Source organism: Peromyscus californicus, unplaced genomic scaffold, assembly GCF_007827085.1.
Source record: "Peromyscus californicus insignis strain IS unplaced genomic scaffold, ASM782708v3 Scaffold_15__1_contigs__length_86483966, whole genome shotgun sequence".
In the NCBI taxonomy this organism is placed as follows: Eukaryota; Metazoa; Chordata; class Mammalia; order Rodentia; family Cricetidae; genus Peromyscus; species Peromyscus californicus.
In genome coordinates, this window is record NW_026294447.1 from 10,931,405 (window position 1) to 10,943,749 (window position 12,345).

At 43.0% G+C, this 12,345-nt stretch overlaps 1 protein-coding gene across 8 annotated transcripts in view; it reads left to right on the forward strand.

Annotated features, from left to right (window-relative positions):
* The first annotated feature begins 760 nt into the window (after positions 1-760).
* Immp2l (inner mitochondrial membrane peptidase subunit 2) overlaps positions 761-12,345 on the forward strand; it is an 868,678-nt gene continuing 857,093 nt past the window's right edge. Inside the window, exons 1-2 of one of the 8 annotated variants that reach the window (XM_052738392.1) lie at positions 761-797; positions 1,214-1,286. Coding sequence is in view for 1 of the 8 variants with exons in the window: in XM_052738391.1 (XP_052594351.1) it covers positions 968-1,116; positions 1,214-1,290 (226 nt within the window). In the remaining 7 variants the exon portion in view is untranslated. Of the gene's footprint in view, positions 798-965; positions 1,291-12,345 lie in introns of those variants that run through there. The other 7 variants (XM_052738391.1, XM_052738395.1, XM_052738396.1 and 4 more) reach the window with 7 other exon arrangements.

A 12,345-nucleotide genomic window follows, 5' to 3' on the forward strand; every position in this document is an offset into this window, starting at 1 on the left:
TGGCTGTCCTGGAACTCGCCCTGTAAACCAGGCTGGCCTCGAACTCAGAGATCTGCCTACCTCTGCCTCCTGAGTGCTGGAATTAGAGACATGTGCCACCACCGCCTGGCTCTATTTAAGTCTCTTACATTCTCCCATCTTTAGAATTAATTTTGAATGCTGAGTGTCAGGGCACTATGCACTACATAAACCTAAGAATGATAGTTCAGCATTATCTAGAAGGATAAAGCTAGAAGATAAAGGTACAATTGGGGAGGAGTAAAAAAAGGGAACCAATTTTGTTGTCTGTTTAGTTTTCTGTTACACTGTTTTTGTAGGTTGTAATAACACAGTAAAGATTTTGTACAATTAGCGAGCAAAAGCTTAAGTATAAACAAACCCCGTAGTTTCTCAAAAAAAAAAAAAAGAAAAAATTGTTCTGGATTTCTCTTTTGGCTTGCTAGAGGAAGCAAAAATGGAAGTTTCCGGTGGTTTGCTGCTTTTTCTTGCCCTTTTAGCCATGAACACGACGCCGGGCTTAGACTTAAAGCTCCTAATGCTGTAACTGCCGGCCGGCTGGCTCAACACCGCCGCTGACCTGTTGTAAACCAACTCCTGGCTCCGGGTCAACAGCGAGCCGCGTTCCGGGGGCGGGATTTCCGTAGGGGGCGGAGCCTCCCGCTGCCGCCTAGCTGGGGGTGGGGGTCTGGGCGAGCCGCGGGGGTGGGCGGAGCGAGCCGCGCGGGCTGGGCGGGGCGTGCCGCGGCGGAGGGCGGGGCGTGCCGCAGGGACTTCCCCTGGGCTGAGCTGCGCAGCGGGTGCGCGGGGAATGGGGTGGCGGGTCGGGGCGGCGAGGCGTGCGGGTGGGCTTGGGTGGACCCCTCGGTGTTCCGGGCGGGGTTCTCTTATCCCGGGGTCGGCCTCGGACAGGGGGCGTTGCTGGGAGGCGGGGAGCCGCTCGGCCGCTACTCGTGCGACGGTGGCGAGCATGCGTGCGTGCGCGTGTTCCAGCGAGGCCGCGCGGCTGTCCTCCCCGTCTTCTGCCCTTCTTTCTCTCTCAGTTAGGGAACCCGAGCCCCGATCGGGGCAAGTAGGCGACCTCCTCCTGGTCAGGGGTGCCCGCAGAGCGGCCGGGAGGTAGCGCTGCTCCTGGAGTAGTGGGCAGCTGGTGGGAGCCGCTCAGGCTCGAGCCACAGGATTTTAAAGGACCTGTCTCTGTCGTTTTTACTTTTAGGATTTTGGCCAAATTGGGCGAGGGTACAATATTACCACTTACCCCTTCTCACCGAGGAAGAGCGGGAGAAAGGGTAAGTAAGTATCGCTTAGGGGCGGAAGGAGCCAAGACTATTCTTCGAGAGGGGGAACTCTGCCCCTGGGAACCTGGGTCCAAAATTCACTTGTTATCAGAAACTGGAGACCCACCTTCAAAGGTCACTGGCCCCAAGCCCAAGCCTTCCTTTAGGCTTCTGAAGTCTGTATAGTCTGCTGGAAGTTTAAACAGCTTTTTAAGTCACCTGACAGAAAACTCATTTCCTTTCAGAACCTCTTTAACCTGGCACAGTGATGCTCCAGTCCCTCTCTGGCCCCTTGTCTTGAGGTAGCATTCACCAGTAGGGTGTTAGTTAATCGAGTCTTTGCTTGGTAATTACCCCTCCAGGAATCTTTACATTTTAAAATCTGCCAACCGGGGGAAGAAGCACACAGGACCCCATAAAGGCAATAGCAATTTCATATACTTGAAATTCTTCTGTGATCTTTCAGAATTATGGAAGAAAGAATTCGTTCTCAAGCAGTCTGTGCTTTTCTGAAAAGTTATGGTGAAGTCCTAGGAAGTTTACTGAGATTTTCAGTGTCATCTCTTTCCATTGGTTCTTCCCTGAGACCTCTATTCTTTCTCCAATGCACTGCTTCCCTAGTCTCTATGTGGTGATATAGCTTCTCTCAGGTTGGGAACCTCCCAGCATTAAATATGTCACTGTTAACATTTACCTAAAATTCAGGTTAGCTATAAGCAAGGATAGTAAACCACATGTGTGTATACTTACGAAAGCTAGACTTACCCTTAGTGGCCATCCTGGCACAGGCCACATATGAACCTGGCTTCCTTGTGAAGTAGTGGAGGTTCACACAATTCATGAAAAACTAGGACATGGTTGTTTATTAATGAAGGGCTCTACTTATGATGTCCTTTCACCCTGTGTTGAATGAACGCTGATTAAAATGGGGTCTGGAGGGCTGGTGGTGATGGCTCTCATCTTTGGTCCCAACAGAGTCAGCCTGGTTTATGTAGGGAGTTCTAGGCCAGCCAGGGACACACAGTGAGACTTGGTCTCAAAGATAAAATAAACGAAATCCCATAAACAAACAAAACAGGATGTGGAGAATGAGACTGTGGGAGATGGCCTTTTCGGGGGGCTGGGCCTCAGGTTTCTGTGGAAGTTTTGAATAATTATGTGTAAATGTGCAAGAACTTCCCTCTGCTGCCGTCTCAGTGGCTTACGGCTCTTCAGTGTTGTATGAGAACAGTGCTATATCATTCCACTTCTCCGGTAGAGTCAGAAGTAAACTCTCAGGGGTGACTAGCCACGGAGATTTGTTTTCCATAATGCATAGTGTTCTAGTCATTTTCCGGTGCAGTGGATGCAGTGTTCGGGCACAATGACTGGATGAGAGTAACGCTTTGAGTTCTCCAAGAAGGCTTAATTTTAGGAACAGGGCGACAGCTAAGGGTGATGTACTTAGGAGAGTAGTACTGAAACACACCTGCCATGGGGTTCTGTACATTTAACCCATTTCTTTATTGGCCTGAGAATAGGTTAAGGTCAAAATTAAGTTACTTAAGGTTAACTCCTATAGGAGTATGAAAGAAAAACTGGAGTCTAATATAAATCTACCTCAGAATTTTTTTTTTAATATTTTGGTATTTACCTTTCCAAGGTTTTGTACCATGTATTAAGTTCACAGCTACATGTTAATTAGGCATACAGCTGAGGCATTTATCTGTATTAAACATATACAATGTCGTGTACATATTATATGTTACCATTACTTGGTGCACCTGTAAATTTTTTCCTTTTCTCCTATTCTTTTGGCTGTTTGCCACTAGTCCAGGCGCTCCCTAAAATCCTCGTGTAGAAGAGTCATCCATTATATAGTCTTTTGTTTTTCTGAGGTGATGGAGGTCAAACCCAGGCCCCTGCCCCTTCTCAGCCAGTTACTCTACCACACAGCCTCCGCCCAGCCTCCACACTTTCTCACTGTGTATCTCAGGCTGGTCTTGAACTGGTAATCTTCCTGTTTCAGGCTCCTGAGTGCTGGGATTCCAGGAGCGTGCCACCATGTCCGGCATTGTTTCTGTGATCTTCGATGCAGCCTTGACTCCGAGTCTTTGTTTTCTTTGCTCTGTCCTTGGGAGTGGTTACAGCTTCCCTGCTGCTGGATTTGATGCTCTCTAAATAGAACAGTGCAGACCTAGAAATGAAGACTGGACGAAGCAGAGTCTGGCACGCATGTGCTCACTGTCCCGTGTTGCCATCTGATCGACCAACATTTTCTTTCTTTTTTTTTAAAATTTATTTTTATTTTGTGTGCGTTGGTGTTTTGCCTGCATGTGTGGCTTATGCAGGTTTTGGATCCCCTGGAACTGGAATTACAGACAGATGTGAGCTGCAACCTGGGTGCTGGGAACTGAACCCAGGTCCTCTGGAAGAGCAGCCATTACTCTTAACTGCTGAGCCAACTTTACAGCCCTACCTATCATTTGCTTATGATCTTCCCTTGCACAGTGCCAGGCAGCCTAGAACCCGTTTTCCCACAAGTGCTAAGTCTGATTTATGCATTTTCATCATGCAGATGACATATATCTCCTGCACCCGATCCCAGAGTTTCTGAAACAGAGACCCTCATGTGGCTTGATTTTCCTTTATCGGATCATTCTACAGTCCTGCCTAAGGAGTGTCAGCTTGAGAACAAGAGAAAGGGTTTCTATCATGTGTGTAAAAGAGCTCTGACACCATTCCCAAAGTGAGACAGGCAGGCTACCACATTTATCTGAGTGCTCAAAGTTAGGATTTCTATTTCAGAAATATCTTTGGTTTATAAGCATTATAATAAAAATGCTGATGCTTCGTGTCCAAACTGTCATGATTTTGCCAAGTTGTGGGTCTGATATACAGCTAAGCTGTGCATTTAGTGTATCTAATACTGTGTCTGTAGCTGAGAAAGACAAGTCCACAGACATCTGACTTCACACCAGACATCTGGTTTCGCTTTGCTGAGGAGTACACTCTGTCAGTAGATTATAGGCATATCTGCTGTACTGCCGCAGTCTGTGGTATTTCTATTATGAGCACTGGTCTCCAGGGCCCAGTGTGATGTTTTATTTAAATGACAGCACCTGGTCACAGAAGCACATTTCCCACGGATGTTCTTACCAGTTAACAAGAGGAAGTAGTTCCTATTCTTGGCGAGTTTTTACACTAAGTTTTTGTAGAAGGAAATTGTCTTAAAAGCAAAACCTCAGTCTAGAACCTGCTGAGCTGAGAGTCCTGGTTCATGTCTGTTCAAGAACCTAAGCACTAAGGAGGCACAGACAGGCTAATTTTGAGTTCTAGGCTAGCCTTGTCTAAATAAGATCTTTTTTTTTAATTTAAAAAAAGGAACCTGATATGTTTTTAAAAGTGATTTTCCTCTCTCTCTCTCTCTCTCTCTCTCTCTCTCTCTCTCTCTCTCTCTCTCTGTTTCTTTCTTTTTTGAGATAGGGTTTCTTAGGTTTCCCTGGCTGTTCTGGAACTTGCTCTGTAGATCAGGCTGGCCTGGAACTCAGGAATCCACCAGCTTCTAGTTTCTGAATTAAAAAGTCCATTTTCAGGTCTGTTTTCTTTCATGTTAACAAACGAACTTACATAAAAAGAAGAACCAGTAGCATTTGGTTTTCCAGGTTACAATACTTTTAAAGCCTTTTAAACCATCACATGCTGTTAGAGATGTTGTGTGCTCCCACAGGTTTTAAACTTTTCCACTTACATTCCCTTTTCTCTAACAAATTTTTAAACAACTCTTGGCATATAGGGTATGTAAAGTAGGTATATAAATCAAACATCTACTTACAATAAGTCATGAAGCAATTCATTTAAAAATAGTTGTTTGATATATGAATGCCTTCACCATTTATTACAGAAGAGAAATTTGCATGGTAATGAAATAGATGTTCTCATTTATTTGCATACAGAATTAAATCTTGCCTGGAGACTAGATACTTCAGGACTTAGAACATCTTCAGCATTTTTCACAGAGGGTATATATTCTGATGTTATAATCATCAGTTCCAAGAATGTTGCTTCATATAAATATGTAGTAAAAAAATGACAGAAATGTGCTTAGGACCACCTCAGAAACTGTTGGACACCCTATTCCAACCCCAAGCCAACATTTTCTTTAAGTTTAATTACTTTGAATGGAATTCAAGTCAGCAACTCAAACAGTAATTTTTGAAATCAACTGTTCTAGAGCTGGGCATGGAGGATATCCTGGTCTCATGGAGCTCTAAGATAGTCAGGGCTAGGGATACACAGAGATACCCTGTCTTGAAAAACAACAACAACAACAACAACAACCACAAAACCCAACAACAAAAAAAGCTGTTATGTTTCTGTAAGAGCAGACCCCCTTGCATGTAAAGGAAAACCACTGGCGTTTCTAATGTACAGTTGTTTCAGATGGAAGCTGAGGTGTTTGAGCAGCATTCTGTGTCACATGGTGTGGCAGCATGTATGGTGTGAAGTGAAGTCTCATGGCACCGCATTCACTAGCTCTTCAAGAGACTCCCCCTTTGGTCATTCGGCACTCAGAAACCTTTTACTGCTGCCAAGGTTTTGTATTTGTTTTTATTTTTTTCTGTGAGCTGTCCTGTCCCAAGGTGTTTTATCCCTCAACTCTCTCTCTCTCTCTCTCTCTCTCTCTCTCTCTCTCTCTATATATATATATATATATATATATATATATATATATATATATATATATAAAACTCTGGGGTTGTAATTCCCATTTAAAAGGCTGGTCTAACTGAAATGCATAGTAGTATTTTGCAGAAGATTGTATTCTGATAATTCAGTGTGGCTGAAACACATCCTCTTTCACATGGATGTTGAGGGTCATTGATAAATGCTGGAGGCCTGTCCTTTTGGATTTGAGAGTGGGCTGTGTGATCTTGGGGACAGTTCCTCATCTGAAAGATGGGGTGTTACTCACGGTTGCTGTGAGATTCAGTGATTGTAAAGTAGAGTGACCGCTAGAAAATAGGTTGTTGGTCAATAGTAGCTTCATTTTTCTTCCGGGTCTTGATTCCTCTCCCTGCTTACATCCAGATTAACCTGAGAGCTGGGACTTGCAGCTCTAGTAAGAGGAGCTTCCCATAGGATCTGGATTTGGTAGTGGGAGCTGAGACAGGGTATGCAGAATATTGACAGAGGGGAGCAATGGAGAGCTGATAGAGGAAGGAACCAGTCTTTTGCTCAGTCCAAGAGCACAGCTTAATGAGATGGTTTGTTTTTTAGGGGGTGGGTGGGAGTCACATAAAGAGCCATGTTTTTGTGAGCCTCTTTTGTGATTGGTTTTATTGGGACCTTTTTTGGTGGGGGGGAGGGGTGTCTCACTATGTAGTTCTAGCTATCATAGAACTCACTCTGTAGACCAGACTGGCCTTGAACTCACAGAGATCTACCTGCCTCTTCCTCTTAAGTGCTGGGATAAAAGGCATGCGCCACCATGCCCAGCTATATTGGGAATTCTTAGATCCTTATTTCCTGTTTATTTAAATAATAAGTTTTTTTTGTTACATTGGTAATATTTGAATAACCATATTTTTATATTTCTTTATAATTAAATGGAATTAGAAATAGCTGCATATACTTAGGCTTTTAAGTTCAATTGATTTTCTTACAGCTTTGTTGACGTATTATCATTTATACCTTTCCCTACTTCTTTCCTTTAGCTCCATGCTATACATGTCAGATTAGTGCCTGCTAATGGAAAGATGAGAAATAGACACTTTATCCAAGGAGCTTATAGGATAGTAAGACCCTGGGTATCTATGTACAGTTCAGATAGTATGCTGTTTGTTATAATAGAGCTTGGGCATGTACAGAGGAACCCAACAGCTCTGTGTCCCTGACTAGAATGACAAGGAATGGTTTCAGTAGTGGCTGTCTTAGGGCTCAGACTTGAAAACTGAAACAAGTCTGGTGTGGTGGTGCATGCCTTTAATCCCAGCACTCTGGAGGCAGAGGCGGGTAGATCTCCGAGTCTGAGGCCAGCCTGGTCTATAGAATGAGTTCCAGGACAGTTAGGACTATATAGAGAGGCCTTGTCTCAAATAGATAGCTCCCCCTTTCCCCTCCCGCCTCAAAGGAAAGAAACCTGAGGCAGCGTGATAGGAACAAAGAGCATTCATTACCAGAAGCAACAGCTTGAGTGGTTATGTGGTCATAGAATGGCCTGAGAGCTCTGTGTTGGTCAGCTATCGTAGTAAATGAAGGGCAAGGGCAGATGTGAAGACAGATGAGACTAGTTAATTTCAGGTTTTGTGTCCACATCTACTGTTGAGTCACTGAAGAATTGTGAATTCCACACAAAGTCACCATGAAAGCAGCATGCTAAGAGTTGGAGGCTGGGGATTGGGAAGATGGGGCCAGTGGGAAATAGTAGTCTGGATAGAGAATCGAGAATGTTTACAACAATACTTGGGAAGCAGGAGAATTGCCTGGCATTTGTGGTTGAATGTAGAAGGAATGGGAAGGGGCATGAGATATAGAATCCTCCCTAGGTTTGTGGTTAGAGAGGGGAAGAGAAGAGGGGCAGGAATAAATGAAGAGTTAGACTTTTAGAGTGTGGTAGTTAAAGGGCTTGTGGGCATATCACCGGGGAGCTGATGATGCTTGGAAGGTAATATAGATAGAGGACCCTGGAGTATCACAGGAGACCAAGGAGGCCAGGGAAAGCTTTTTGAGTTCTTACCATGTGGAGAGTAGTTGGAGGCACAAGGAAAGGATAAAAGTGTTCAGAGGAAATATATAACTATAGAAGAAAAAAGTAGTTGAATATAATAAGCCTTAGAGAGTGCTGAAACTAAAGATAAGCCAATCAAGATGCAAAGATGCTAATAAGTGGCCAGAGAGGTCAGAAGACCTCTTACATTTTACTCATTGAGTAAAAGCCCCCAGTACAATACAATACAATACAGTTACTGACTGCAGCTCTTAGACTCAACATTGGATGTCTAGACTTGTTTATGTTAGTTATTTGCTGCATTTTACTCTTTGACATCCCCTCCCCATTTGTGTCCTGCTCCTCTGTTAACATTGCTTTGTTTCTCTCTGGATTTTGATGATTCCACATACAAATGAGATCATGCATTAAGGAATAATTCTTTCCTGTTTCTGGCTTATTTCACTTAACCCAGATTCAACCATATTATGACAAATGACAGGAGTTTCATTTTCTGTTTTTGAGACAGGGTCTTGCCATGTAGCCTAAGCTTTAAAGTCGTGACCTTTTGCCTCAGCCTCACAAGTGCTGGGGTTATAGGTGTATTCTATTTAGTATCCCTCTCTCTCCTTCTCTTCTAAAAAACACAGAATAGTATAATATTTCATTGTGTATTTATACCACACTTTCTTTATCCCTTTCCATGTTAGCAAATGTTTCTGTATGTTCGCACCTGTTAGATAAGGGACAGTGTTGGCCAACGTGTGGAAAAAGGGGAGCATTGGACAGCCATTTTTGAAACAACATGAGGTTCTAAAAAGTTAAAATAGAAGGGTGTGCAGCCAAAGAAAGGAAATCACCATCATGTAAGGATGCTGGCCGCACCACCCGAGAGTTCTCCAGGGCTTCTCAGGAATGAGACCCGATGCTTTGTTTTTAGAGAGAGAGTCAGTGTTATGCCAAGAGGAGGGAGCCCGTGGAGAGCAAGGGCTGAAGCACAGTAGCCCGCATGCATTCTGGGCATCATGCTTTCTTGTGAATGCAGACCAGCTTGTTGTGTCTTTGTTTGCCTTCTTCCCTGGCTTATAGAGAACACGTGATTCTTCATCTTTCTCCTCCTCCTCTTCTGTCTCTTTCTCTTTCTCCTCCTCCCTTCTTCCTTCTCTTCCCTCTTCCCTCTTCCTCCTCCTCTCTTCACCTTCTTTTTCCTCTTCCCTTCCTTCTCATCCTCTGCTTGTACCTCCATGATAGGAAGTTGGGCTTCCTGAGCTATGGCATATGTAAAAGTGGGATGCGCCGGTCGGTGGTGGCACACGCCTTTAATCCCAGCACTTAGGAGGCAGAGCCAGGCGTATCTCTGTGAGTTCGAGGCCAGCCTGGTCTACAAAACTATTTCCAGGAAAGGCACAAAGCTACACAGAGAAACCCTGTCTTGAAAAACCAAAGAAAAAAAAAAGAAAAAAGAAAAAAGAAAAAAAAAGTGGGATGCTTTAGTTTTCTTTTTTTGATTGAATATTATTCATTCATTATAACAAGTTAAAAGTAGTAATCAAAATTTTATGTCTTGTGTTATTTGAACTCCATAATTTGCTCATTAAGAACATTTTAAGAAATCTACCTTAAATACTGTTTTAGTTAGGGTTGCTATTGTTGTGATGAAACACCATCACAAAAGAAACCTGGGGATTAAAGGATTTATTCAGCTTACATAGCACTGTTCATCATTGAAGGAAGTCAGGACAGGAACTCAAATGGCAGGATCATGGAGGTAGGAGCCGGTGCAGAGGCCATGGAGGGGTGCTGCTCACTGGCTTGTTCCACATGGCTTGCTTAGTCTGCTTTCTTATAGAACCCAGGACTACTTGCCAGCAATGGTACTACCCACAATGAGCTGGACCCTCTCCCATCAATCACTAAGAAAATGCTTTATAGGCTGGTCCACAGCCTGATCTTATGAAGGCATTTTCTCAATCAGGGTTTCTTCCTCTCTGATGTCTGTATTTTGTATGGAGTTGTCATAAATTAGCCAGCACAAATACCAAACATTGTTTATCTTTCATGTAGACATTGTTGGTGAATTTATCCTTTTCATTTATGACTATTCCATACTAAGCATTCAGTACATTAAACTATTAGTTTATATTATATAAAAATATATAATATAGTTTATCAAATAACTTGATCCCCTCCATCTGACTCCCACTCCTGTTGTCCCCTCCTCTTCCCTACATGTCCCTTTCTCACATTCATATCTTTACTGATTTTAACACAGTCTACTGCATAGAGATGCTTCTCTGATTATGGATGAGAGTAGCAGCTAGGTGTTGGGTATCCAAGCAGCACTTGGGAATCAAAGTCATGTAGGCGGAAGTTTCTCTCCTGCCTGTCTGTTCCCAACTACCTGGCAGCTGCTACTTAAATAATTGACTCCAAGGCTTAATATTACTTATAAATGCTCAGCCAGTAGCTCAGGTTTATTACTGACTAGCTCTTACACTTAAATTAACCCATTATTCTTATCTATGTTTAATCACATGGCTTGGTACCTTTTCTTAATATGGCATTCTCATCTTGCTTCCTCTGCATCTGGCTGGTGACTCCTGACTCCACCCTTCTCCTTTCTAGCATTCTTAGTTTGGTCACCCCAACTACACTTCCAGCCTGGCTACTGGCCAATCAGTGTTTTATTAAACCAATTCGAGTGACAAATCTTTGCAGTGTACAAGAGAATTATTCCACAGCAGAGGTAGATGCATCTCTGAGTTTGATGCCAATCTGTTTTACAGAGTGAGTTCTAGGACAGTCAGGGCTACACAGAGAAACCATGTCTTGAAAAAGCAAACAAACAAACAAAGTGAGAATAGAATTTGTATATGGGTATAAATATAAGTATTTAGGAAGTAGTTTGGTTCCATCTCAATTTAACTAACAACAATAGTGAGTTTCCCTCTAGGCCTGTGACCTCCCCAGTCTTGGGTTTTGGACCAGGTTTATAGTATCAGGCATGTAGTACCCCCTGTGGATTGGGCTTCAGTGCTAGTCCAAGAATGGTTGGTTACCCTCATTGCAAATTGTGCCACTACTGCACCGATGTTACCTGTTGGTTGATATTGTACTTCATAGGCTCATAGCTGGGAAAGGCCATTGATGCGCTGTCTTTCCTAGCTGTCCGCACAGCACCTTCTGGTCCCGTGAAAGCTTGCTAGTAGGGAAGAAGGTTCTAGCTTAGTTCCAGTTTGTGTTCTCTGTAGATGATGCATTTGATTTCTATTGCTTTATAACATGTAAGAAACTAGCTGGAAACAGTAGTCATGTTTTTGTCATAGTTGTTGTAAGGCACTAATTTAGGGGGTTCTCTCTCAGTGTCTCATAGAATTTCTGTGTCTCATGGAATTGCTGTCAGATACCAGCTGGAGCTAAAATTATTGGAGTGTGGCTGAGCCTAAAACAGTCAATTCCATGGTGACCTGCTCATATGGGCTCATATGGCTGTCCAGTTAGTTTTGGCAAGTTCCATGGGGTTGTCCTCATATCATGGGAGCCAGCTTCCTCCAGAGCAAGAGCCAAGATACCACTATGGAAAGGGTAGCTCTTTTTTATTGCTGAGTCATCATTTTTAGATACTCTGTTGGTCTCATAGACTAGCTGTGCTTCAGCATGAAAGGGAAACTACACATGGGAATGAGACAGGCTTGTTGGAGATCATCTTGTGGGGTTCAGCTGTATGAGAGGTTATCAGCCTTAACCTGGCATAGGATTGCATTGAGGCTCAGGTAAGAATTTATGTGAGAGTCCTTTGTAAATCATTAAAATAGCATGTGAATGCGACAGAGTGATACTGATCCCTTGGACCACTAAAGTGTAGGCTGAATGGAAGTTACAGTATTTTGCTTTGTGTCATGTTCATTTTACAACTCCTTTGCCTGGTGGGACTTTTTCTTCCTTCCTCTTCTTCTGCCTCCTCTTGCTCCTCTTCCGACCCATTTCTCCTCCTCCAATTATTTTATATCCTATCATCTTCTATATTATTATCTTCTATATTATTTTATGGTCAAGAGATCCCTCCCTTTAATGATAAATTAAGAACAAAAAGTTTTTAAGCAATTTTTTCTTGTCTGTTGGGTGTGAAAATGACATATTGAATTGGAGAAAACCAGAAGTGACAGTGGTGGTAGCAGGGACCTATTGGTCACTGAGTTTTAACCTAAAGTTTATCCTATATAATATGTCTCCTTGAAGACTCTTGGTGTCTTACATTTTGTGCCTCCCATTTAGCACTTTTTCTCCCTCTCTCTCTTTTTTTAGATTATATTTGTTTTTAGATCAACAACATTTCTCAAAAACTAAATTTACAGACAAGGTTTCTTGTAGCTCTGGTGGCCT